Consider the following 27,716-nt stretch of genomic DNA (forward strand, 5'->3'; position numbering starts at 1 on the left):
GTCGTAAGAAAACCACTAATCAGTGAGGCAAACCGGAAAAAAAGGCTTCAGTTTGCTAGGGAGCATAAAGGTTGGATTCTGGAGCAATGGAAGAAGGTCATGTGGTCTGATGAGTCCAGATTTACCCTGTTCCAGAGTGATGGGCCCATTAGAGTAAGAAGAGAGGCAGATGAAATGATGCACCCATCATACCTAGTGCACCATCATCAATGCAAGATCTTGGTGAAATATTAATGCAACACTGGATGGAACTAAATCTTGTGACATTGCAGAAGCTTATCGAAACAATGCCACAGCGAATGCTTGCCGTAATCAAAGCTAAAGGTGATCCAACAAAATATTAGAGTGTGTGACCTTTTTTTTTGGTGGCGACTTTTTTTTTGGCCAGGCAGTGTATAATAAAATATAATGTTTTTATATTTTTAACAAGAAAATACAAAGCTAACAAGCTTAAAATTTTACAAGTAAACAGCCTATTTTGGGTCCTAATTTTTCTAACTTATTTTTTATTGAGCAGTAAGAACAGATTCTTCTTTATCAGTGTTAGCATCCTTGTAGTTTTTTTTTTTTATGTCAAGTTTCTCTTGCAATTCAAAATGAGAGCTGCCATTGAAACTTACAAGAGAAGTGTCATTTTTAATTAAAGAACATAAATGTCAGTTCTCGTTAAAGCAGATTCTCTTTCAGTGGATAACACATGCCTGTAATCGTATGAACCTTGCTTCTTCCACTTTAGGTTTGCCTGACTGTCCTCTCTGTGCTCAAGACAACTCCTTAAATCACCATCTTATTGCTCCACTTTTTTAATGTGAAAATCAGTATTTCTGTCTTCTCCCTCCGAAGCTCTGTGCAGCATTTCTCTTTTTACAAGCCACCTTTTAGAAACAGAACTATGTATGTACTTTCTCATATACCCTAATATTTTGCTTAGAAGAGCTCTTCATTACCGTAATACTAAAAAAAGGGTGGATTTGGAGAGTGAAGCTATTTGGAGTGAAAACTGATCCATTTTAATTGGTGGCCAGTTGATTGGAACAGTACTACTTTTGTTTATTTTTCAGTACAGTAAAAATGGGGAACAGTGCTATTTAGTATACTGCATAAAAATAAACTGTTTATCAGTGGGAAAAATACTTAATATTGATAAAATTATGCTTGAATCCTTTACATATTATATACTCATGTGCCTTAGCACAAGTTTTCAGTTGTAGCCCTCACTCCAAGTTTAACTTCACTGCATGCTAAAATAAATATAAAAAATATATGAATACATATTATTTCAATACAAAATGACCATTACCCTATGTTTCTAGGCTTTCATTTTAACACAAGGTCTTTTCTTCTAAAAGAAGTGATGCAGACAGCTGGCTGCATTCCAGAAGGACAGTAGTTAACTGACTGAGTTCTCCTGCTTTATTGTTAACCTACATTTGATCAGCTTGCTTTCTAAAATTCATCTGATTGCCAGAGGAGTTACTCAGAGATTAATGGCATCTTTTCAGAATTTTACCTGAGGTTCCTGGAGGGACATTAACCTTAAGCATGTAACTGTAAATCAGGGGTCTCCAACTCCGTTCGTGGTGTGCTGCAATGACTGCAGGTTTCCATTCTAACCATCTTCTTAATTAGTGAGCCGTTTTTGGTGCTGATTAACTTGTTTTGTCTTAGTTTTAATTGTTGTGACTCAGACACCTTGGTTGTTTCTTTTTCCTTAATGAGCAGCCAAAAAATAATGAGACACCAAACAAGCCTCCACATGACCAGCTAACCTGAAAATAAAGAAAGGTGAAGGTCTTGGTCATGTTGGTCCGCTCAGAATACCAAAGCATCTTGACAGTGGTCTTAGAAAAAACAGAAAATTGGAAAAAATCAAATTCTCAGTTAGAGGATTTGTACAAAATTTTTTCAAAACATGGCAGGATTTAATCAATATTATTTTAGAATAAGAGAAATAACTATTACCGCATTTAACTCCCTTCTCCATCTCTTATTTACATAGATATTTACTTCTCCATTTCTTTTGTTTAATGTTGCCTTATTAAAAAGCCTTAAGCAATTTTCCTTTAGCTAAGCTCTCCTTCGCAGGGGTGTGGTTTGATTAGTCTTCAAATTTGTTGGGTTATAAATTGATCTGTTTGTATGGAATGATTACAATGAAAATTAATAAAATAAAAATATAAAAAAAAAAAAGAAAAAACAGAAAATGAACAGTCTTCTGTGGCAGTATGAGAGCAGCAACAACTCATGATATTCAATAACGGCTTTAATTAACAACAGGAACTGGCTTCTCATTAAGAATCTGGTTGGAGTGAAATTGGCTGGAGTTTGACGTTCCAATTTAGTTGGTCGTCTGTTGCCTTTTTTCACATCTCATTTCTGTTTGTCTGCCATTTAATGAAGAAACGAATCATTTCAGAATACTGAGTCCTTAAAAACAGGGCTATTAAAATGAAGGGAAAATGAGTTAATTAGCAGTGAAAACTGCTTGCTTATGAGGAATAGGGTTAGAATGAAAACCTGTAGCCACTCTGGCCCACCAGAACTGGAGTTGGACATCCCTGCTGTAAACTGAACTGTTGCTTTCATGCTTATTCAGATAGACACACTTTTGTCTCAATAATCAGGCATGGAACTGTACTTGGAATACTAGTGCAACCTGGTGACACTAAGATTTATTTTTTTCTTTCTTTATAAAGTAGATGCATGCTACTCTTTATTATCTTTATTGTGTTTGGGGGCCTGGAATCTCACTCTGGCTGGGGACTGGGAAGTTTCCTCTCCTTAGAAGTCTTGGAGCTGGATATTGTGGAATCCACCGAAAACCCTTGGTGGCAGGTCACTAGCTGTTCTAACTTTGTTACTCTGTTCTATCAGAAATGAAATTGCTTATCTCAAGAGAAGCCTTACTTCAATAAGGGAATTTTGGTGAAAAATGAGCTAAGAAAGATTACATCAGGCCATGACCACTAAGGGCGACATGGCAAAAGTGATTTGTGCATTCCACCTACATTCTTCACTTGAACTTTGAGCATTGATAAAGCAAACCCACAACAGCATCAGAAAACATATTTAAAGCCTTGATATAACAAAAATTGCTTGAACTGTGCCAAGACAAATTATAACACTAAGTCTCTTGTAAATATCTACCTTAGTACCTGTTTTACCCAGTTTAATTGTTTCTCTGTAATTAAGATCACAAGTAACTCTCAGGTAAACTTAGTTTTTACAAGCATTTGTCTATATTTGATACAGAACTCTAAATCACTGCATAATTTAAGCCCTCTCTTACCCATGATTATGCCTAAGAGGAAATGAGAGCCAACTATGATATTACACTGAATTTCAAGACAGCAAGCACAATATGCAAAAAGTTGTAAAATCAACAAAGTCCAGAGAACTTTGAAACAAACTATAAACAGCCTTTTCTGACAAAAGCAAAAACAAGAATTTAAAAAGTTTTGCATATTTATCAAGAATAAACTGAAATATTATATTGACACAAGTATTCAGAACCTTTACTTAGCACTTTTACAGTTTGGAGACGTCTTGGATGTGCTGTGATTTGGGGATTTTCAGTAAATGTTCTCTTCAAAACTTCTCCCATCGTTGGACAGCTATTTTCAGGTCTCTTCAGAGGTATTCAAACAGGTTCAAGTCTGGGCTCTGGCTGAGCCACTCAAGAAGATTCACAGTGTTGACCATAAGCCACTCTTGAGTTGTCTTTTCTTTCTACTTAGGGTCATTGGCCTGTTAGAAAATAAACCTTTGGCCCAGTCTGTAAATCATAGTGCTCTGGAGCACGTTTTCATTAAGGATATCTTGGTTTGTTTCTGTGCTTAGCTTTTTTTAAACCAGTCACTGTCTTCCGAAGAACAACCGCACAGCATGGAACTACCACCACCATGTTTCATCAATGGAATAATATTGTGCAGGTGATGAAAAGTGCTGTGATATTTAGAATTGAGGCCAACCAGTTTAGTCTTGGTTTAATAAGACAAGAAAACATTTTCTCAAAGTATAAAAGTCCTTAAGGTGTCCCTTTTGCAAACTCCAAGCAGGCTTTCATATACTCTCTGACCTCTCTGAAAGAATGCCCATATTGGTAAAGTGTTACACTGGTGTTTGTCCTTCTTGAAGTTTCTTCCATCTCCACACAGGTTTTCTAGAACTCAGCCAGAAGGTCCATTGGGTTCTTTGTCACGTCTCTTACCAAGGTCCTTCTTTCCTGATTGTTCGAATTGGCCAGGAGCCCACCTCCCAAACCCATTCAATTGAAGAGTTATGGAGGCCACTGTGCTATTGGGAACCTTCAGTGCTGTAGTTTTTTTTAAGCCTTCCTGTTATCTGTGTCTCAACACTATCCTGTCTCTTAACTGTGAAGGAAATTCCTTCCAGCCCGTGGCTTGGTTTTTGCTTTGATACCCATTGTTGGTTGTGGGATCTTTTATAGACCTGTGCCTTTCCTAATCATATGGCAATCGATGGAATTTAACACAGGTGGTTTACAGACAAAGTGTAGAAACGTGTTAACAATGATCAACAGAATGGGATGCACTTTTGCCAGATTTCAAATGTCATAGCAAAGAGTCTTGAGTACTTGTGCCAATGTGATATTTCAGTTTTTTTATTTTTAAGAAGTTTGCAAAAAATTGTAAAATCATATACAATACAATATATGGGTATTGAGTGTGTTTGAAGTAAAAAATAAATTTAAATGATTTTAGCATTAAACTGTAATGCAACACAATATGAAAAAGTGAAGGAAGCTGAATACTTTCTAAAGAATCTAACTGTATATCAGCATTTTCTGCCTTGCGTCCCTTTAAACAATTATAGTTCTGTAATTGTATTATTCAGTATATTAAAACAAGTGTGGTTTGATTATCTTGACACAAGACTAATGGGTGGGAAGCTCAACCTACAGAGAGAGGTTGTAACGACCGACCCCTTACCCAGCCGGCAGCTACACCTCCAAGACTTGTAGCCTGGATAATTTACTGAGTTTGAATCTAACTATCAAGCCGTACCTCTAACAAATTAAACTTTTCCCCACAATCGACGGTGTAAATATAAACACACAAAAGCAGGTATGTAAAATTAAGCTGATTAAAATGTATTAAATGAAACAACAAGACAAATGCAAAAATAGAAAGATAAAACATATATAAATATCCCTCCACCACAGCAACAACGAGACACCACCATATATAAATACAACAAAACCCTCCCTTGCCCCTGTAACATATAACAAGCAACGAACAACAACAATGAATGATCGTGAACTTGAGTCCGGTTATAAAAACTGTCCTGAATACGGTTGACTGAACTAGCGATAAATGAGTTGTTTGATTTTCCCGGCAATTGGAGCAATCTCACTGTGATTCCTCGGCATGTGGTGGATGACGATCCTACCCCGGGGTCTCTGCAGATGAGGGATGGAAGACAGCCCGGCAAAATGAAAAACAAACTGGTGCAAAGGCGCAATGTGAAAAAACAGCAAGTAAGTTGATCCGTGGTTGAAAAAAAATTGTCTCCTTTCTTCTCTCCTTCCTTTCTCTTCTCGGATTGCTTATATAGTCCTGTGACGGCTGTAATTGATTAATAGTGAACAGGTGCTTTCCAGGTTTGAGGTTGCGGTCTCCTTCCATCATACGTCCCCCTTTACGGGGACGGCATTCACTGATACACATAAACAGCAAACGGGACAATGGAAACGACGCACTCAGTACTAACATTTGACAACACTATAAACTATGTAGCCCTGCTACAAGGTAAGAAAATTAACCCAATATGTGGTTTTTGGCATTATTTCACGTAAATTACATACCAACAGTAAACGGCTATTACTTTGCTTATGTAATAAATGAGGTGCAAAGGGCTGAACAGTACCGAGTACAACACTTCATATTTTAAAAATAAATAATTTATATGATTAAAAACCTTTTACACAAATGTGAACTAAATAAAACATAAAAATATGGTGCTTTAGGGATTTTACTTAACAAAACTGGAATTTTCAGTACATAAGGATGTGAATGTGGGGCAAAGCTAGAAGTACCTAGGGATTCACATAAATGTCAAAATGGACTAGTCTGACTATACAGACTTCCTAAGGAGACTCCGGTCTTTTGCTGTATGTAGCATGCTGCAGGAAATGTTCCAACAGTCTATATCAGCCAATGTGTTGTTGTACACTTCAGTCTCTTGGGGAAGCAACTTGAGATCAAAAGATGCACAATGCCTAAACAAATGTTTTGGGAAAGCCTTTTCTATCCCAGGGATAAACCCGGACACACTGCACAAGCTGTTGGGGAAAATGAAGATGGTGGCAAAATTGGATGCTAGGCTTATTCCACCACGGTGTGCTAAGAAGGGCCTCTGCCTACTGTTACCAGGCAGTTCAATGCTTCTTCACGACATACTCGAAATTCATTTTGAAATTTCTGCAAAATATACATTGCCCTCCATAATATTTGGAACAAAGACACATTTTTTCTTAATTTACCCCTCTGCTCCACAGTTTATTCACATTTGAATTGTTTCCTTTGAAATTTTAAAGTGCACATTGCAGACTTTTAAGGATATTTGCATACATTTTGGTCACACCATGTAGAAATTACAACACTTTTTATACATCTCCCCCTCCCCATTTCAGGGCACCATATTGTTTGGAGTAACTAACATCACGGGAGATTGTAATTACTAAGGTGTGTTTCATTATAATACCCTTTGTAGTCTGTTGTTGCCATTGTTTATTTAACATGAGAACAACAGTTGTGCCAATTAAAGTGAATGAAGCCATTCTGAGTCTGAAAAGCATGAGTAAAACAATTTTTTTGTAATTTTAAACTGGAACAGAGGGGTAAATCAAGAAAAATGTGTCTTTATCCTAAACACCATTTGGGTGGGCACCGTATATTTATTTATGTATTTATTTATTTATGGATTGATTAATTGGCTGTATTTGTCCTGTGAGTCTGTTTTTTTTTGTTTCTGCTGCTATATGCATCTAAGTTTCCCCTTGAGATTTCAAACTTTATCTGATCTGATAACCAAGACATTTTGTAATGTGAATCCCTGGAATCAGTTTTATTTTGTAACCCAATCTGCCAGCTAGAATTGTGACAAGTCTAGATGTCATATCTTATAGCATTGCATAATTATAATGTTTGGCACAAGGTGTCACCCTTTTTGGAAACAATGTGCCTTTTTAGAGACATTTGGTCTCTTGCACCTAAATGATTTCTTAAAACAGGTATTGCAGCAGTGGTTACATATTTGTATTATTTTTTTGAAAAAAAAACAAAACATATTCAAACACACATAGAAACTGTTTACTTGTTGCTTTAGTGTGACTGTGTGTATAATTATGTACTCATTCAAACCTTTCAAAATTATTTTTCATGCTGCTAGACATGAAAAGCATTATATTTTGTACAACAGATTGAGGTTCTTGTGCCGCCGTTCACACATCTTCTCCTGCCTCCTGTTGCAGTTGCCCCACAGACGTTCATTGTGTTTAGATTTATTTATCTAATATTTTTCTTGTTTTTTTCCCCCCTCCCCTGGCATCCCAGTGCAGAGAGCAAGAGCACTTAAACCAGTATTTCTCTGCCACTTGTGCGCCATAAGTGATATTCACTTGGTAGTCATTATGCGCCACAAGTGATATTCACTTGGTAGTCAGTATATGGTAGCACATGGATGATATAATCCACGCTAGCCACTGCTACTGCCACTAAAGGGATCAACAAAGCTGTGTGAGATTTTTTTTTTTTTAATCCCATTTCTAATTGTGCTTGCTTCATAACCCTACCTAAACTCCAACCCCAAACACAAAAAAGGCACAACTTTAGTTTTATTTTCAGTGTGTAATCAAACTTGTTTCTAATTTTGGGGCTGGGTACTCGGGGGGGCTTGTGTGATTTAAAAATGGAATACATATTGCGCAGTGTAGTCAGTTCCTTTGGTGAGGAATTAAACTGCGACCAACCAACTAGCTAACACACACTTTCTTTTCCCTCCCCTTTCATGTGCTCTTGATACAGCAGCATGAGTGGTTTGATACAGTGACATTTGATCGGGTGGTCCTCACGTGAAACTTTGAGTGGCAACGTAACACTACTCACAAGTATGCAAAGAAACATTGCCTGTACTCTAATCTGAAACCAAAAGACAATTGCTCAATGGCCTAACATAGGGAGAACATGCAGCAGACAGAGCTCAGGTATGGTAATTAAACCTGTGATGAGCCTTCCACTGTATGTCTTGTAGGCGAGATCTTTAATAAAAGCGGTTTCACACAGTTTTCTGCTTGCCTCTGGGTATACAGGGCAGGTCAGATTGGGAAGCATGCACTGGTGCAGCACATTGCTGCACCCACCACACAATGAACAGCTCGGGGTCCTGGTTGGCAACCAACCGGGCAGACACGCAATCCAGTCCCACCCTCCAGAAATTACCATCTATCTGCTGCACCCATGTATTACGTGGGTGTCCCCTTAACCTGGTCCAGCTGCTCGGGTCCTCAACAATGAGGATCCTGTGAGCCGGATCACCCTCAGAGAATCACTCCACATGGCTGTAGTGCTGCAACTAATGCTCCCTTACAATGCAGGTAACGTTCTTCATTTAGGAGAAAGTCAAACCAGCAGTGCTCAAGGATTCTCTGAAGAGACACAGTAAACAAAGAGTCCAGCCTTCGTCTCAGGTCCCTGGATAATGTCCACGTCTCACAGGGCTGTAAAGTCTTGGACCTTTGTATTTTTGCAAAGATATCGGGAGCGCCACAAACCTCTTTCCAGTGACCTTATGACTTCCCATGCTCTTGCAATCTATCTACTTCACAGGGAGAGTCACCAGAGGCATGAATGTCATTGCGAGGTAAGTAAACCTCTCTGTGCAGTTGACACTCTCTCCATAAGCAGACACACTGCTGATGGCTGTGCCTAAGAGTTCATTATCTAGGACACGTGCAAGCATTGAACAGGGCAGGAGCAAGAACATAACCCTGTCATACCTCAGAATCAACTGAGAAAAATGCATATGTTCTGCCTCCACTCTACACAGCATTCACAGTACCAGTGTACAGGCTGGCCATGATGTCCAGCAACTTCAGGGGGAACATGCAAAGTCTCGGGATGTCCCACAGGGCAGCTTGATCAGCTGAGTCAAATGCTTTACAAATATCAACAAAAGTTGATTTCTAGCATCCATGTTTGCACTCAATGAGAACCCTCAGTGCCAGGATGCGGTCGATGGTAAACTATAGGTGTGAAACAAAACTGCTCCAGTTGCTGGTAGGTGAGCAATTGATCACAAATATTATTGAGGATGACCCTAGCAAGGACCTTAACCCATTCATCCTACTCAGTTCCCTGTCCATACTTGATTTTCTATCAAGCCTTCTACTGCGACTCCTCTCGATAATATCCAGAGTGCCCTGCGAGATGAAATTCCTTCTCCTTGGAATGCCGGCATTTCATTCTGTAGATGGTTTTGTATTACTTTACTCAAGATATTTTTTCCATGGCAATTTTGGATTTACGCTAAATATGAATGTGTAATTGCATATATCTAAAATTACCAAAGTTCTGCAGCTTTTAGTTCACATCATAGAATGATTCAAGAAACAGTGTGACACATGTTTAGATAATTCCACAGACCAAATATCTTCGTTTTAAAAGTTTTACTAAGATTTCAAAGCAAAACAGTTCTCACAAAAATTGAGAAGAAAATGATATTAAAGAAAACAAAAGTTCTGTTTAAGGCTTATACTGTATATCTTGTTTCATTTCTCTAAGTTTGGTCATAGTCGAACTTGAGGCACGTTAAACACAGTCAGAAAACTGCATGCAATCTCCTATTTGCAACATATCCCCATAGTCCATGCTAGAAGTAAGACTATTTCCTCATTGGCTTAATTAACACAATGTTCTTCAGGTATAGCTAAGAAAGTTCTGTCTCGTGTGGGGGGTGCACGGCTATACCATATTCTAGATAGCTACAAGTCACTGATATTGTAAAGAAATTAAGCAAATATATGAATATAACATTAAACATTAACTTTCTATTATTGTCTGTTATGGAACAGAAGTCTCTACATTCAAATTGAAACAATTATTTATTTTTTATAATATAAATATCAAAGTTCTTGAAATTCCCCCAAAAGTCTGAAATCCTTACCCCTCCAGTTCAGAAATTAATTTCAAGCCCTGAATAAGTTATGAATGATTTGTATTTTACATTTTCAATCTGTAGTTAGATTGTCAGTGTCTTGCTGAGCACTTTTCCTGGAATACACCCTCTGGTTTCTAAAAAACTTGTGTTTAAATACACAAGTACCCTTACAGAGTCCTCCTTTGGCATACGCTCAAGCATCATCAAAATGCACAAAAGAGAGTTAAACATGATCATTGGCCACCGTGAATCCGAAACAAAAAAAATAAAAAAAATGGAGCCCGTGTCTCCCAAGCAGTGTGGGGAAAATTACTTTTAAAAGTAACTTAGTTGCATTACTCATTACTTACTAAAAAGTAACTAAATATTTTGTATTGTTAATTTGTTATATATAAAATGTAATGCGCTAATAACAGTATGTTACTTTTATTTTAATTTTTCTCATTTTGTATGAAAAGCAGCACATTTCACTGACCAGCATTTATTATTAAACTTTAAGCACATACAGGAATGTTCATGAAACTGACCAGAAAAAGCCACATTTGTTAATATTCTTTTGTTTCAAAAATACGATTAGTTCATTTATTGTGAAGGTTGTGAGATTGAGTCCTGCAAAGAAATGATGTAGCTATACGCTTTCTTTTTTACTTTTAAAAAATTAATATTTTGTTAGGAAACTCTTCTTTTAAAAAATAATCAAAAAAAACATGTTACTTTTAATGCATTACTGCTTTTGGGAGTGTTTGCTGCTAAGCTTATCACTGTACATTTAGCTCATCAACATAAATTTAACAATTTCTGAAATACTGACATATATTATTTCATCCAAGAGAAGGGATAATAAGATCACCCAAGCAGTTGCCTCCAGAAATATATCGTGTGGACACTTCTACCTGTGGCTGCTGATGTGTGGGTGTGTAAAGCGAACACAGTTTCAGTGTAACAGAGGTGCAATGGACATGCACAGACAGTTAATTCTTTAACTGGTTAAGGGTTTACATGGATGAATACCTGGGTTACTTGTGGAGAAATCTAGGTGTGTTATCCTGATTTTTCTAATTGGAGTAAACATGGCATTTTAGAAGCCAGGTTTCTGTGAATAGTTGGGTTTCTAAAGAACATGTAAACACACTGATTGATTAATTTAGTGTCAAATAGGTTAAATGCAGACATTTTAATTATTTTCTAATAGTCTATATGAATGTTTTATTATTTACATTTTTTCTCTAATACATGTATGTTCCTTGGATTATTATTTTAATTTATGTGGGAAAAAGGCAATTCATTCTGTTTAAATCATGAAAAAAAACTTAAAATTGTGTTGTTTTAATATTGATTTCATGATAATGTTAAAGATATGGTACTGACATTAAAGATAAAATATTAACTCATTTGCATCTATGATATCCTAAAAAGAAAAACTTTTTTAAGGGTGCATCGATTCGCTACCAATGATAGTAATTACAGTCTGAAAATACTTGTATGTATCTTCTGTTAGAAAACAATAGTTACATTACTACAACAGGTAAATATCTTACATTGTGCCTAAGTATGGGACTTTTTAAATGTATGCTGGTGAAAATGAAGAGTTGAAATTGTCTATTTCCTGAAGTCTTTCTTGCCAGCATTATTGTCAGAATACAGTATGTATTTTTTTCCCCCTGAGTCCCACTACTGCTGCGAAAAAACAAAGAGCACCGTGCATTGTGATAAAGTTGTTCAAAATTGTGTCTATAAAATTGGAGTTTTATGTTTTTTTTGTTATTGTGTTTTGACTATTTTGACTGTCCTAAGTTTAGGATCTATTCACATTACACTAAGACATCCAGCTTTCTTACATATGTTGTTGGGAGTGCAATGTACAGTTGATCAAAATGTAAGGCTGAACAAGGCCTTAAATACCTTTTATTCTAAAGTATTGAACACGGTTTTGGATTTAAATATAGCCAGTTTATTACAATAATAGTGGATTAGGTGATCATTAAAGCTATATCTACAATTATGTAGTTATTGACCATGGAAGTCGAGTAATTATCTGCTAAACTACATTTTTTCTTCATTAGGAAGCATTCAGTAAAGAGGAAATAACAGAATGGATGAATGACATTAAAGAAGGTGAAGAAATTCTACTGTTGAACTCGTCTGATAAATCCATAATGAATGTGGAAGTATTCAATTTTGCAAGGTAAATAAACTAAATTGAACACAGCATTATTTTGTTCTATGAATACATAAAGAAAGGTAAATATTAGTTCAGCAACCTAATAATAAGCTTTTGACAAATATTGCAGGCTGAGTAACCTGAAATTCCAAAATCCAAAACTATTTGAGTGCCGACATGATGTCACCCATGTTCACTCTTAATCTTTTTTTTATTTTTATTTTATTTTTATTTTTTACTTTTTTTTTTTCTGCTGAGTGGATGTGAACAACATATGTGAAGATTCGGACTGATTTAGTAACCCCCTGCGAAGCATCAAGTGCCATGTAGGCACCATCACTCGAATGAGTATCTGGTTGGTGGCACAGAGGTTTGCCATGGTGGATTTTTTTTTTTTTTTTTTTGGAGGTGGATTTCTGGAGGGAGAATGTTGCTGGTCAGCCAGTGAACCTCCTTATATGAAGGTGTAATGGTATTTTGGCTGTCATCCTTCCTGAATTGACAACTTAAATGACATTACAGATCCGAAAATTTAATCAGCTGCTCTATAACACCTCTATACATTTACTTATTTGACTGATTACGTTATGCAAGATTACTTTCAATGTTTGAGATACATTTGGTTCTTTGCATTTTTTTTTGTTTTCCAATTGGAGCACACACAGGTGAAGTGACTTGCTTATAGGCATATACTGTAGTGTCAGTAGCATGATTTGAATCCTTAACCTCTGAGTTTGAAATCTAATGCCTTAACCATTATGTCACACTGCCTACCAATTTATCTTGTCATTTTCAATTTTCAAAATGTTACATACATTTTTATATGGTAGTAACAATGTAGCTATATATTACCTACATTTAAATCTGTAATTAAAATAAAATTGCATTCATTTAACACTAGAATCCCTAAAGGCTACAAAAAAACTTGTAATCCCGGGCCACCTTAAATTCTTTCGCACTTCTCCATCAGCGTCTTTTGTTTTGTAAATGTGTCGATCAGCACAAACAGCCTGCTATCCCATTAACCCGTCCGCCCCCTTTCCACCATTTACCCAAAGACAACAATTCCCCCATTCTCCCAGCTCAAACCAAGGCTCCTTATCTGCATGTGAGGTGCCTGGAGTTGTGTAGGGTAAATAATACAGTATATTGTTATTTGGTATACATGCATTTCATGTGTTTTCTGTGTCTACAAAGATCTGGGTAAGTGTAGGATGAAAGGAAATGTGAGGCAAGAAATAATGAACACATACCTAAAGCAGGAACCTTTTCCATGTTATACTAATAATGACATGAAGTGTATAATGTGTGAAGACTATAGTCCAAATGTCAAATAAACGTATGCTTTTATTCAAGAATATAACCAAAGTAAGAAAAAAAAATCATTCAATTTACATGTTGTTGTCGGTGAGTTACAAAGCCAAGCGAGGTAAGAACTGCTGCCTTTTAACCAAAAGGTTGCTGGTTCAAGACCCGGCATTTCGCGTTTTGAGTAGTGAGCTGCTATTATTATTATTATTAGTATAATATAATAAAAACATACATTTAATTTGAGTTTGTAACACCCGGTGTAAATTTTAGCTACTTGCAAAAGTTAATGCTTTTTTTTTATTATTCAGTTTTATTCTCTCTGTGACATTCACATGGTACAACAAACTTGCCTCTCCCTCTCGGAGTTGATGCTGTTTATCTCCATTCTTTTCACAAGAGCAGTGATGATGACCACAGTTAGTACTGTGGTTGATACCTGCTCAGAATTATTTGTTGTACCGACAATCAAAGATACGGTGTCCTGAGACCGCTATCAGACTGGACAAAGGCAGGACCATAACAGCAGACAGCCGCTTCACATATCTTCTTACAATATCATCATCTTTGTTAGCCTAACAGTAACCGAGTAGTCATTTTTAAATGCATGCTGTATGCATGCAGTATGCTCTTCCATGGAGATTTAATGAAAAAGGGTCATTAATTTTTTTTTTTTTTTGTTACTAGGGGGCTTCGCTCGCCAACCCCCGTATTTGGTTTTCCAGATACACACTTTTAAGATTTTTTTTTCTTTGAATTTTTGCTATTTCATTAGTTTCACTTTTATTTCAGAACTTCTGTAAAAACAATATTTGTAATCTTGCGAGTCCCAATATGCTGAATCTTTTTAACGAGGTCAGGATAGGTTTCTCTGTTTGGAATTTCAGCACAGACAAAACTATATCTACATCATCAGAAGTTAATAATTTTTTTTTTACAAAGTAAAAAAGTAAGTAGAGTTCTGCATTCGACTCCTGTCTGTAAAGTCGTGCTATTTTCCTCTCACAGTTCCAAAAGTACATGGGGTTACCAAGGTGATACCCCAGCTTTTGTCTAGGTTTTTGTACAAGGGCTAGACAGAAAGTTTTTGACTCCTGGGGAAAAATTAATTTATAATAAGCAGACTTTCTACTGTGCAAAAGTTTTGGGCAGGTGTGAAAAAATGCTGTAAACAAAGAGTACTTTCAAAAATGGAAGTGTTAATCATTTATTTTCATCAATCAACAGAATGCAGTGAATGAACAAAAGAGAAATCTAAATCAAATCAATATTTGATGTGACCACCCTTTGCCTTCAAAACAGCATCAATTCTTCTAGGTACACTTGCACACAGTTTTTGAAGGAATTCGGCTGGTAGGTTGTTCCAAACATCTTGGAGAACTAACCACAGATCTTCTGTGCATGTAGGTTTCTTCACATCCTTCTGTCTCTTCATGTAATCCCAGACACACTCGATGTTGAGATCAGGGATCTGTGGGGGCCATACCATCACTTCCAGGACTTCTTGTTCTTCTTTACGCTGAAGATAGTCTACAGCCTGGATTTAAAAGCTGAGACTGAAGTGGCACCTCTTATATTACCATTTCACAACTTCTGGACCCCTTAGCTAAAAGCTCAACCTCACACTGTTATTTTGATAGTCCTTGGAATCATAAGCAGGCTGGCATCTTGAGATCTTAATGTGTGCTCTGGTTTAGAAGTAATGATAAATTCAGATAACTAAGCTGGGCCTTGGCCATTTAAGGTGCTTTGTATGTTAAAAGAATGATTTTGAAATCTGCCCTAAACTTAATTGGAGCCAGTGTAAGCACTTAAGAACTCAAGATACGGTATGTGTACTTTCTTGTTCTTGTAACAATTTTTGCAGCAGTATTTTGAATTAACTGAAAGCTATATAAAGAACAATTGAAACTAAAGGCATGAATTTCTCATATTCTGCATATTTAGAAAACACCTTGAAAAAAAATGTTGGATAGATTTGTAATGTGTGCTTGAAAAAACATGGTATTGTCAAAGATATGCCAAGATTACAGGCTGATTCAGTGTAACTAATGGTGATTCCAGCTGCATTAAATAATAACATATTGTTGCAATCAGCATAATTCCCTCCAAATAATTAACATTTACTTCTCATCCATCTAATTAAGGACAATATCAGAGAAGCATCATTTGGCCTACAAGAAAGGTATAACTGGGGTGTCATCTGCATACAAGTGAATATTAACACTCTAATTTGTAATGACAGTTTCTAGTGGAAGCATGTAAAGTTCACAGTACTGAGCCATTTAGTATACCATATCTCACTTCTGTGTATAAAGAAGGAGTACTGTCAGCACATTTCTCTACATACTGGAATCAATTTGATAAATAAGAACTAAACCAGGCAATGACAGTGCCTATGAGCCTAATGTCATTTTTCAGCCTGTGTAGTAAATTAAAATCGTCATTGGTATCAAACACTGGGCTTAAATTTAATAACATAAATTACAGTGGAATTTCCTTTATCAGACAATATCAGAATCTTGTTTAAGCAGGCAGGAGAAAAGCTGTTCATGGTATCTTTTAAGTACTCCTCCGTAGAACACCTTAGAGCAGGAGTGTGCCTGGAGGGCCGCAGGTTTTCATTCTGACCCTTTTCCTAAACAGTGACCAGTTTTTACTGCTAATTAACTCCTTTTCCCTTCATTTTAATAGCCCTGTTTTTAAGAATTCCGTTCTTTGAATTGATTTGCTTCTTCATGAAATGGCAGCCAAACAAAAATGAGATGTGAAACAAGCCAACAGATGAGCAGCTAAACTGGGATTTCAAACTCCAAACAATCTATTAATGAGAAGCTGATTCTTGCTGTTAATTAGATAGATATACAGATAGATAGATAAATAGATAGATACTTTATTAATCCACAAGGGGAAATTCACAAAGCCGTTATTTAATTTTGTGGCCTGTTGCTGCTCTCATTCTGGCACAGCAGACATTTCCAAAACTGTTGATTTTCTGTTCGTCAAAATGTTTTGGTGACCTGAGAGATCAACCTTACCAAGACCATCACCTTTCTTTATTTTCAGATATTGTGTGATGGGCACAGGTGAGCTGGTCATGTGGCGGCTTCTTTTGTGTCTCATTATTGTTTGGCTGCTAATTAAAAAAAGAGACAACTAAGGGGTCTGAGTCAAGTTAATTAAAACTAAAGCAAAAGACGTTAATTAGCAGCAAAAACTGGTCACTAATGAAAAAGATGGTTAGAATGAAAACCTGCAGCCACTGCGGCCCTCCAGGCCTGGAGTTCGACACACGTGCCTTAGAGGCAGCCTTGTTCAGAAGCAGTCTGTTTACAGCATGGTCAGAATGATCAGAGAAACAAAGAATAGAGGTTCACTTTATAAACTATTGAATTTACATACAGTGTCAATCAACGCATTCGTTTTACTTTGGTTGGTTCGTTGGTTTATCTAAGGGAATAGTGTCAAACTTACTAAGCCAGGCTTCAGTGAGAAGACACAAATCAGATTTTATATACTGTACATATTTTATATACATACGCAGGTGCTTCTGTGGAAGTGGTGTGTGTCAGACCAGTCTGGTGTCCCGACTTCTCTATTTAAAATAATTAAATCACTGTTTTTTAATAGTGTAAATCTTGGTGCCATAGGGCCACTACAACAGGACTCAACATCTGAAAAAGATTTGGGAGTTTGTTAATTGTCTAAGCAATGTGAAGAAGTTATATTATAAAATGTTAGGTTCAGACTACTGTGTGTCACTGCATCTGGAGTATTGTGTGAAGTTCTGCTCTCTACACTACCAAAAGTCACAACAGCACTTGAAACTCTATTACAGGAAAGAGCTCAGATGCATTCCATAACAAAAAAGCATTTCCAGCTCTGACAGGCTCTAAAAGTTAAATCTCTTTAGTTTTGAATAGAGAAGGCAATGTGGGGATCTAATTCACACTATTGGTGTGAATTAACATGCTCCTGCAGAATTCTTTTAACTAAATAACAAATCACATCCATTAAAGCACAGGTGGAAACTAAATAGAAGTGCTTTAAGTCTGAAGCTAGCAAAGTGTTGCAGAATCCTGGAAAATCTTTAAAAAGTATGTGAATTCGATATTGAGATGATTTAGTGATTAGCTAACCAGATGAGTTTAAACTCGATATTAAAGTTAGCATCTTATATTGTTGAGAGTTAGAAGTAGCACTTTGGGGAATTCCTAAACATACTGCATAAATCTTCTGTTTTTCCAGAATCATTAGTTGGCATTAGAATTTTTTCTGTGGCTGTTACAGTAATAACTTTAAAAACTCAATTGTACTAAGGCAAAAAGAACACATGAAATTAAGCTAAAAAGTATATGATTAGGGGTTTGTATTGTGAGGTTGTTATGGATTTTTTTATTATTATATGGAAAGGCAGAAATGTACCTAAAGATTGGTGGACTGTGGTGTTAGTCCCCTTTTTTCTTTTTTTAATTGATGTGATGGATGATGTGATGTGTTGCATCCCTATTATTAGAGCAAAACAATTATGTCCTAGCCATACGACAGTGGGCAGCCTTTCATTTTTGCAGGAGTATTGGAGGAAGAATAGGTTTCTTGGGAGCTCATAGAGAATTCCCTAGAAGGAGTTAGAAATTATTGCTGGTGATTGCTGTTTCCTGGTCTGTTCAGCTAGATATGTTGCTATTGCGACTCTTACTAGCAGAATAGTGACTGAAACCAGTAATTTCTATACAGGTGCTCTTCATGACAACTGATATTTTTGTTATACTGTTTCTTTTTAAGCATGATACTGTTCAAGAAAGAGAGATTACATAATCCTGGATCTAAGAACGAATTACGCCTTGCCATAACTCAGTTTCAGATCCACGGATTAGTGAGTGCAACATGCCAGATTGCAGCAGGCACCACAATGCTGATACAAAATTACATGCATTCATGGTAAAATTTACCAGCCCTTATGAGCTGAGCACTTAATAGCCAATCAACCATGGTCTTCAGGTCTGAGAAAAAGAGAGCATCCACCTTCCTTCATGCACAGTGAGCAAGAGGTGTTGGTGGCAGTGCATGAAAACTTTCAAGTTATCCTCCAAAAGAGGAGTAAGAACAGAAGCAGCTGCTGTCAAGGAAAGGGTGATGTTGTGGATGCATAAAAAAGGTTGCTCAGTGGTCAGTCTTCACAATAATGCACTATGGAGTCTGGGAAGTTGTTTACAGTGCACATCAGGTCCCCGGCACAGCTGGGCTGCCAGTGAAAAGTTCACCGACAGAAATTGTTCAGGAATACATTGTCCTACTCATGTCTTTGGAAAAAAGAGTGTCTCTATGCCAAATTTGCAATATACTAAAATAAACTTAAGTTATGGTTCTGTGCACAGTAAACCCTCATTAACTAATATTGTATTGTTTAACGCAAGATATCTTCATGGTAAAACATTTGTGCTTTAAGAATTCATTATAGACCCCAATATTGATATGCTATGCTTAACAGAAACTTGTCAAAAACCAAACAAATTTACATCTCTTATGGAGGTGACACCATCCGGATACTTTTATTTCACAGAGGTTTGTAGCGCAAGACAAGGTGGAGGGGTTGTAGTAATTGTTCAGTCTGAGTTAAACATCAAAAGAATCCCAATTGAATGTCTGAACTTTTTCTGTCTTCCCATATTCCAACCACACTAGGTAGTCTTGTTGACTACTATAACTCTGCCCTTCATTCAGCATTTGATAAAACAGCTCTTTTAAAACATAAGGAGTTTTTCCTTTAAGCGTTCACTTCCTTGGTACAACTTAGATTTGTGGTCTGTGAAAGCTCCTGGCTGACGCCTTGAGAGAATGTCACGTAAGATTGACCTCACTATGCATGTCCGGGCTTTCTCGGACCATCAAAGGGCATACAGAAATGCACTAACTGTATCCAAGAACATACAGTATGGCAGAATAATAGACAGTGGCAAAGATAACCTGAGGTTTTTGTTTTCTGTATTTAACAATCTACTTCAGCCTGCATCTGGCCCAATTATCTCCTCCACTGAAGTCTGTGAAAAATTCCTCCACTTTTTCCATAATAAAATTAAAAATCTAAACAGTTGAACTAATATCAATTCATTACCCATTTATATCTTTTCCTGTGTTCCCATTCCATCCAGCCTCTTTTCTATGTTTACTACCAGTGTGATTGTTCGGTCTGCTCCACACTTCCCAGTTGCTTTTGTGAGCCATTCCAACCCCAAGATGAGCCGGGCAACTGAGGACACAAACATTCATCCAAAGGATAGGTGCAAAAGTGACAGTGATTTTATTAAAACAATCAATAATCAAGTAGTTTTTAAAAAGTGCAATGCATTAATTTAATCTTCCATAAATACATAATCCTTAAAATATCTTTTAAATAAATATTCCTTTATAACAAGGTTTTTATAATCTGGCAGGAACCATGTCCTTTAAAATTCATGCGCTCTGGTGCATCCCCCTAAAATCAGACGTTTTCTCTTCTTACCCTATTCGGATCTTGGAGGGAGGGGAGATGTTGACCAGTAGGTGCAGACACCCCTTTGGTCCTGGCTTGTACCCACTCCAGTGCCATGATGTTCCACGGGATGTCTCTGAGCCCACCTCCCTCCAACTCCCACTGCTTTTGCTTGGCCTTGAGGGGGGATACCTTTGGGACTATTTTTGGTTGCTCCTGCTCCCTAGCTGCTCAACAGCAGCAACCGTCAGACCCCTCTTGAGCACCGGCCACACTTTCCATTCCTGGGGCTCACATTCCTGTCTGCCTGCTTCCTCCCTGTCTTGCACTGGCTCTTTCAAGCTCCTGCCCTTCTGTCTATCCTTTAATCTCTCTCTCTCTCACTTTTGTTTTCTCTGTTGTTTTCCTGTCCCCCTCTCTGCCATGCAGGCTCCTTATATGAGATGTCGCTACTTGCGAGGCATGAATGAGGCACCTGACTGCTCGCTTTTATACATGTGTGTGATATGAGCCAGCACCCCAGTCATCTCTGGAACAAAGCGTGCTTGTACACACCTCTGCCCAATTCAAGCCACTTTTAAAATTGCTTCTGTAACCCCAATGTTAAAGTCTGGTCTTGTTGTTGACAGTCTTAACAATTTTCCACCCATTTCTCACTTACCTTTTCTGTCAGAAGTTCTTAAATGTGTTGTAGCCTCCCAACTTACCAATTCCTTTCCTTCTAATAAATTGATGGAACCCTTTCAGTTGGTTTCAGAAAACAGCACAGCAGTGAAACTACTCTGCTTCGGGTAACTAATGATTTTCTTATGGTAGCAGACTCCGGGAAAACCATCATATTCTGTTAGACCTCGGTGCAACATTTGACACTGACAAACATGACATTCTGTTGTACAGAATGGAGAACATTCAGGGTATCTCTGGCATTGCCCTCCAGTGGTTTAAGTCCTATATGACTGATAGACAAGAGTTTGTTAGTCTTGGCAACATGGGGTCTAGCTCAGCACCAGTCACACAAGGAGTTCCTCAAGGCTCTGTCCTCAGCTGTCTGCTTTTCCGTATCTATGTGTTTCCCATTAGCCATATTATTCATAGATTTGGACTGGGTTAAAATTTTTATGCAGGTGATACTCCACTCTGTTTCAGTGTTAAAAGTGAAACTTCATCAGAGCTTTCAACTTACAACTTACAGCTTACAACTTGCCTTAGTGAAATTAAAACCTGATGCAGCATAATTCTTTAAAATTAAATTGCAATAAAACTGAACTCCTGCAAATTGGCACTAAATCGAAACTTAAGAAAAAGAGCTCCTTGACGATCATCTGGATGATGATCACATCAGACCTTCTTCTAATACAAAGAATTTTGGTGTAATTTTTGATTCCTCCCTTTCTTTTTCCACCCATGTAAACCACATTAAGAAGCTTTCTTACTTTCAGCATCCATAACATATCCCAAGTTTGCTCATTCCTTTCCTTTTCTAATGCCGAGAAAGTTGTTCATGCTTTTATCACATCCCGCATCGATTATTGTAACTCCGTACTGAGATTTGCTGCTTCTTATCTTACATCACAGATCCAGTTGATTCAAAACTCTGCTGCAAGTGTTTTTACATGGACCAGCAACAGTGAGCACATAACATCCATCCTGCTTCGCCTTCACTGTCTCCTTTAGTCTTCTAGGATTGAATATAAATTATATATTAATAATAATATATATTAATAACCTAAAATGCTTTACATGGGTTTGCTTCTTACTACATCAGTAACCTTCTCCATGATTATGCCCCTTTTGGCCCATTAAGTTCCTCTGATTCTGGCAATTTTATTGTGCCCTACACTAATCTGCACTCTATGGGTGACAAGGTTTTCAGCTCAGTAGCACTCAGACTTTGGAGTGTTCTCCCTAACTTAATTAGAGCAACTCTCTCAATTGAAAATGGATCTTTTAAAAACAACTTAAAACTCCTCTGTTCAAGAAGGCATTTAACTTAACCTAACATTCTGCTGCTTTTTTCATTTTACCTCTCTATCCAGATGCTCAGGATAATTTGTGTGTGTTATATCACATGTTATGTTAATTGTTCAGGATTTCCTTCTAGTATTAAATTTACTATTTTACTCTGGTCTGTTGCCTTTTATTCCATTTATTTCATTGTTTATCCTGTATTTATCTGTATTTGCAATTCTATGTGGCTATTATTTAGATCCAGTGTTATGTATACCCTGCTGTTCTTTGTCTGTTCTTTCTATTAAACAGTTGACTTCACACATTAGCATAGTAAATGTAACAAGACAATGAAGTTTAAATGAAGTAATAATTAGGAATACAGTGATCCCTCGCTATATCGCGCTTCGCCTTTCGCGGCTTCACTCCATCGCGGATTTTATGTGTAAGCATATTTAAATATATATCGCGGATTTTTCGCTGCTTCGCAGGTTTCTGCGGACAATGGGTCTTTTAATTTCTGGTACATGCTTCCTCAGTTGGTTTGCCCAGTTGATTTCATACAAGGGACGCTATTGGCAGATGGCTGAGAAGCTACCCAACTTACTTTCTCTCTCTCTCTTGCGCTGACGTAGGGGGGTGTGAGCAGGGGGGCTGTTCACACACCTAGACGATAGGGACGTTGCTACTTTCTATGTGCAGCTGCTTCCTGAAGGACATGCTGCACGGTGCTTCGCATACTTAAAAACTCAAAGGGCACGTATTGATTTTTGACTTTATTTTTCTCTGGCTCTCTCTCTTTGTCTGCTCTTGACGGAGGGGGTGTGAGCTGCCGCCTTCAACAGCTTTGTGCTGGCAGTGCTTCGCATACTTAAAAGCTAAACAGCCCTATTGATTTTTTTTTTGACTGCTTGCTTTGTTCTCTCTCTCCTGATGTGCACTCCTTTGAAAAGGAAGATATGTTTGCATTCTTTTAATTGTGAGACGGAACTGTCATCTCTGTCTTGTCATGGAGCACAGTTTAAACTTTTGAAAAAGAGACAAATGTTTGTTTGCAGTGTTTGAATAACGTTCCTGTCTCTCTACAACCTCCTGTGTTTCTGCGCAAATCTGTGACCCAAGCATGACAATATAAAAATAACCATATAAACACATGGTTTCTACTTCGCGGATTTTCTTATTTCGCGGGTGGCTCTGGAACGCAACCCCCGCGATGGAGGAGGGATTACTGTATCACAATTCCTGAATTTTTGTATTCAATAAGTGAAATTTTATAATATTTGATACCTTTTGATACCTCGGCAAAAGCCATTCACTTATTGAAGTACCTCCATTTATTGAAGTGAACATTATTGTAACTATTTCTATCATACAATATAAAATACATAAATATTACTAACAATAACAACAGCTTTAAAATACTGGTAAATCCATCAAGTAGTTACTCAGCTATCACTTAAACTAGCATTGACATTCATAAATATCAAAATACATTGCAAGGATTGAATTTTAATATGTGGCATAGATGATGATTCCCACAGTGTAACAGGAAATGGGGCTTATAATCTTGTGGGGATTTCAGGAAAATGATTTATATCTTGACATGTGCACATCATAAAATTTTATTTTGGCATTTTCTGTCCAATAAATGAAAACTACAGCTTAAAATCCATACTAAGTATAAAAATTCAAACATTCCTGTATATGTACTAATTGAATTGGTGAATTACAAGGTAATGTCAGATGTTTCCATTTAAACTAACTCTTTAATGCTGTTTTTGAAACAACCTGCTTTTAAAGTCTGGTTTGTCGGTGAACCATTCAGTTAGGTTTGTAGACATTTGCTTTTGTAAGATTTATATATGCATAATTGGCTACTTTAAAAAAATTGACTAAAGAGTACTGTTTAATGGATTTGTCAAATTATTCAAATTACAGATGTCAGACTCATGATGCTTTAAATTTTCTTAATCTGCCCCTCTCTTTTATACATTTGTCCCAACTTTAAAGCTTCCGGTGTGATATCAAACATGTTTGTTTCACATTAAGCCTTTTTTTCAGAACTCCTGTTAAATTGCCTTTGTTTTGCTATTTTCAAGGTTTCTTGACTGAGTAATCAGACTTTATTTCTTATGCCTGTGTACAGATCAGGAATCTGAACATTACTTCAGCTATCGTTATCTATACTCTATATATAGATATATATATATATATATATATATATAGATATATAGATATAGATATATATATATATAGATATATATATATATAGATATATATATATATATATATATATATTTTAATAAATATGATTCCTACACTGATGTGCTAATTTTTTTTATGTAAACACAAAGTATTTCCAGATGTTATATCTGCTGTTTTGCTTTTGGAAATGTTGATGCAGTGCTGTATCATCAACAATGTGAGCCATTTTTATGTGGTTTTTAATCAATTTTTCACATCTATTATTGCCTTCCAAAATTATTTGTTGTCTCCCAGTCAGGCATGAGTAAGGTACAGTCTTTTTTGGTACTATTGTTACTGTAAAAAAGCTGCTACTGTTAAATTTTCAGATCTTTAGTACCGAAATATCGGTTCTTGTGACATCCCTAGTAATAACATTAACAAAGGTAATGTATTTATTGTGCATGTAAATAACATTCACTTGCTCTTTAATGTAGCAGATACCAGCAAGTCGCCTTCTTAACATCAAGACACCAGTAGTGGTTCAAACGTAATGGGTCTTCTCTACAATAAAATTTACCATAATCACTATACTGATACTATCCCTGAATATAGAATAACTCCCAATAACTTACTTTATATTTCCACATATTTCAAAAGAAACAGACTCGAAATACATCAGTGTCCTGGGGCCTCATTTATAAAACCATACTTGGATTTGAGTGTGAAAATGTGTGCAAACCAAAAAAAAAAAAAAAAAAGATTTATAAAACCTGGCATACAAACATTTCTATGCAATTTACAGTTGCAAATTACTATCACCTTGGAAATATGTGTACATGAGCGTGTCTTGAACGCTGCCCTAAAACCTCCATATATAAAGCTTGCAAACAACCTCATACATATGCAATCACGATACTGCAGAACTTCATTGGCTAGTAGAACAGCTTCTCCTTCCTGACACGTCAAGACCTCAGCACCTGCACTCAAGTGTATCTGCCTCTATTTTGCAACTTAGAGCACAGGATCATCTATGGCATTATACTGTCTCTCCTCTGTGGTGTAGGGGTCTGGGAAAGGTGTGAGCGGACTGCGGAGCTTCATTCATTCATTCATTGCAATATGAGAGCAGTAAAATGCTCCAGTTGTGTAACGAGAAACTGGTCACTGTTGTAAATTGCATTTTTATGTTGGCAAAAATGTTTAATTTTTTTTATGTATACAGTAATCCCTCACTTATCGCGGGAGATAGGTTCCAAGGCTGACCGCGATAACTGAATTTCGCGAAGTAGGGACACCATATTTATTTAATTATTTAATGTGTATTTGGACGTTTTTAAACCTCCCTGTATTGTTTACAACCCACCCTTTACTCTATTAATAACAGGGACAACTGCTAAGCAATATGAAATCAGTAGATAAGTTTACACTTACTGTATAGCGAAGTACACGTAGCAGCTTGTAGGAGGTCATGACGTTGTCAACCTTGTTGCAAAGATTCCTAAAGCAGATTCCATCCAGACTACTGCCTTATCACGTCCACTTGCAACTCGTTTTGCGCCATGGTTAAAGGACACTGCGGCCGTAGATCTTATATGCTTTTCCTCCTTTTTAAATACAAAGAATCGTGGACTCATTGATGCTGTGATGGTGTCCTGCAGTGGTGTAGCTGTTCCCTTCCTTCAACATATCCAAAACTTTTACCTTTTCTGCAATCATTTGCATCTTCTGTTGGCGCTTGGACACGGCCCCTGAAGCAGTAGCACGTTAATGCTGAATGAGTGAGATGAGACTTCCTGGTTAATGCAGCACTCCATCGCTGAGCCAATCAGCAGCACACAGGAACTTAACTGCGTGCTCTGATTGGGTAGCTTCTCCGCCATCCGCCAATAGCATCTCTTGTATGAAATCAACTGGGCAAACCAACTTAGGAAGCAAGTACCAGAAGTAAAAAGACCCATTGGCCGCAGAAACCCGCGAAGCAGCGAAAAATCTGTGTTATATATTTAGATATGCTTACATATAAAATGTGCGAAAAGTGAACCGCGAAGTAGCGAGAGATTACTGTATAGACCCACACCATACAAAAACTGGATATGGTTCCACACTGGTCGGTTAATGACTTCCAGCATGGCAGGCATTATGGAGCGTAAGCTTGTAAGAGATATTACAGACCCATCGGCCGGTATGCTGAGAAATGATAACAGGTTGTCTATATAATGGGCTGGTAACTCCAGTCCTGGAGAGCCATAATGGCTACAGGTTTGCATTCTATTTTCTTAACTCTTTTAGCGCTTTTTTTTTTTTTTGGTTCTTTTGTCCCAGGGCTGATTTTTCCAAAAACTCACTTTTTTAAAATTCACACAAACCAATGTTTTAACACATCAATCACTAAAAAAATTATTTATGACAATTGTCACAGTCTTGCATGTTGTATGAGCCTGCAGAGTATGATAACGCTCAAAGCAGCTAATTGCATGCATTTCCACATTGCACTGCTTACAGCATGTGTTGCACTGGTGCATGTTTTTCAGTTGTCTGTTGCTGCACACAGTGCAGTCCAGTTTTTTACCTTTTGTTCTCATATATTGTAGGAAAGTGGCGCTCAGTCACCCTGTCTGGCAAAACTCTTTGTGATGGCTGGCCTCGTGTTGCAAAAGGCACTGCAGCATACTCTGCCAGCAAGCCACTGACCGCCTTCTTACGGAAATCTGCCACGGTCATGGTATTATTTACCTGCTTGAACAATATATATCTATTTGTCAAAGCAACCTCACGCATACGATGGTACACAGTGTGGTACCACTTGGTAGACTTATGGCCATAAGCATATAACCCCAGCATCTGATCCAGTCGATCAGCTCTTGCCATTTTACATTTGTACTCCTCCACTGCAACTGGCTTGTTCTGCTTTCTACCTTCTGGTTTCCCTTTTGACAAATGATTTGACATCATGCTATGCCCCTGCCACCAAATTTTCTGCCCACATAAAAACAAGATTGTCACCTGCTTTCATTTTCAGTCTGTCTGGCTTCAATTGTGAAGGCATGTATCTCCTGTTCACCCTTACTGTGCCACACGCTGCAATTCTCCTGCTCTGTAACTCCATGAATAATTTGGTGATGTGTAGAAATTGTCTATTTACACTACATGACCCAGATTTTCATACCCTTGTAGTAGCTCCAGCACAACCTGACTTGTCAAGAGACAGTCCTGTCTATGAAAGGAGTATTTTCCTGTATATGTTATTACTTTCAGGCAGAAACCAGTGTTTGCTCCTGCCAACACGAAATCCTATATTCCATACTTTGTGGGTTTGTTTGGCATACACTGGTGGAAAAAAGCCACCCCTTGTATTTGATCATTTATTCTTCCACAGACAAATTTTGGGCAGGCTGATAAAATTGTTTCTATGTTGGTTCAACAATGTCAAGCAAGAGCTGAATTTTTTACATGGGTTTATTC

The 27,716-nt window shown here is 37.3% G+C and overlaps 1 protein-coding gene across 1 annotated transcript in view; it reads left to right on the forward strand.

Moving 5' to 3' along the window:
- Positions 1-27,716, forward strand: part of chm (CHM Rab escort protein) — a 201,925-nt gene that overhangs the window by 38,198 nt on the left and 136,011 nt on the right. The window contains exon 4 of the mRNA XM_051935363.1: positions 12,243-12,364. Within this exon, the coding sequence (XP_051791323.1) occupies positions 12,243-12,364 (122 nt within the window). The remainder of the gene's footprint in view (positions 1-12,242; positions 12,365-27,716) is intronic.

The sequence above is a fragment of the Erpetoichthys calabaricus genome, chromosome 12 (genome assembly GCF_900747795.2).
Source record: "Erpetoichthys calabaricus chromosome 12, fErpCal1.3, whole genome shotgun sequence".
Lineage (NCBI taxonomy): Eukaryota > Metazoa > Chordata > Cladistia > Polypteriformes > Polypteridae > Erpetoichthys > Erpetoichthys calabaricus.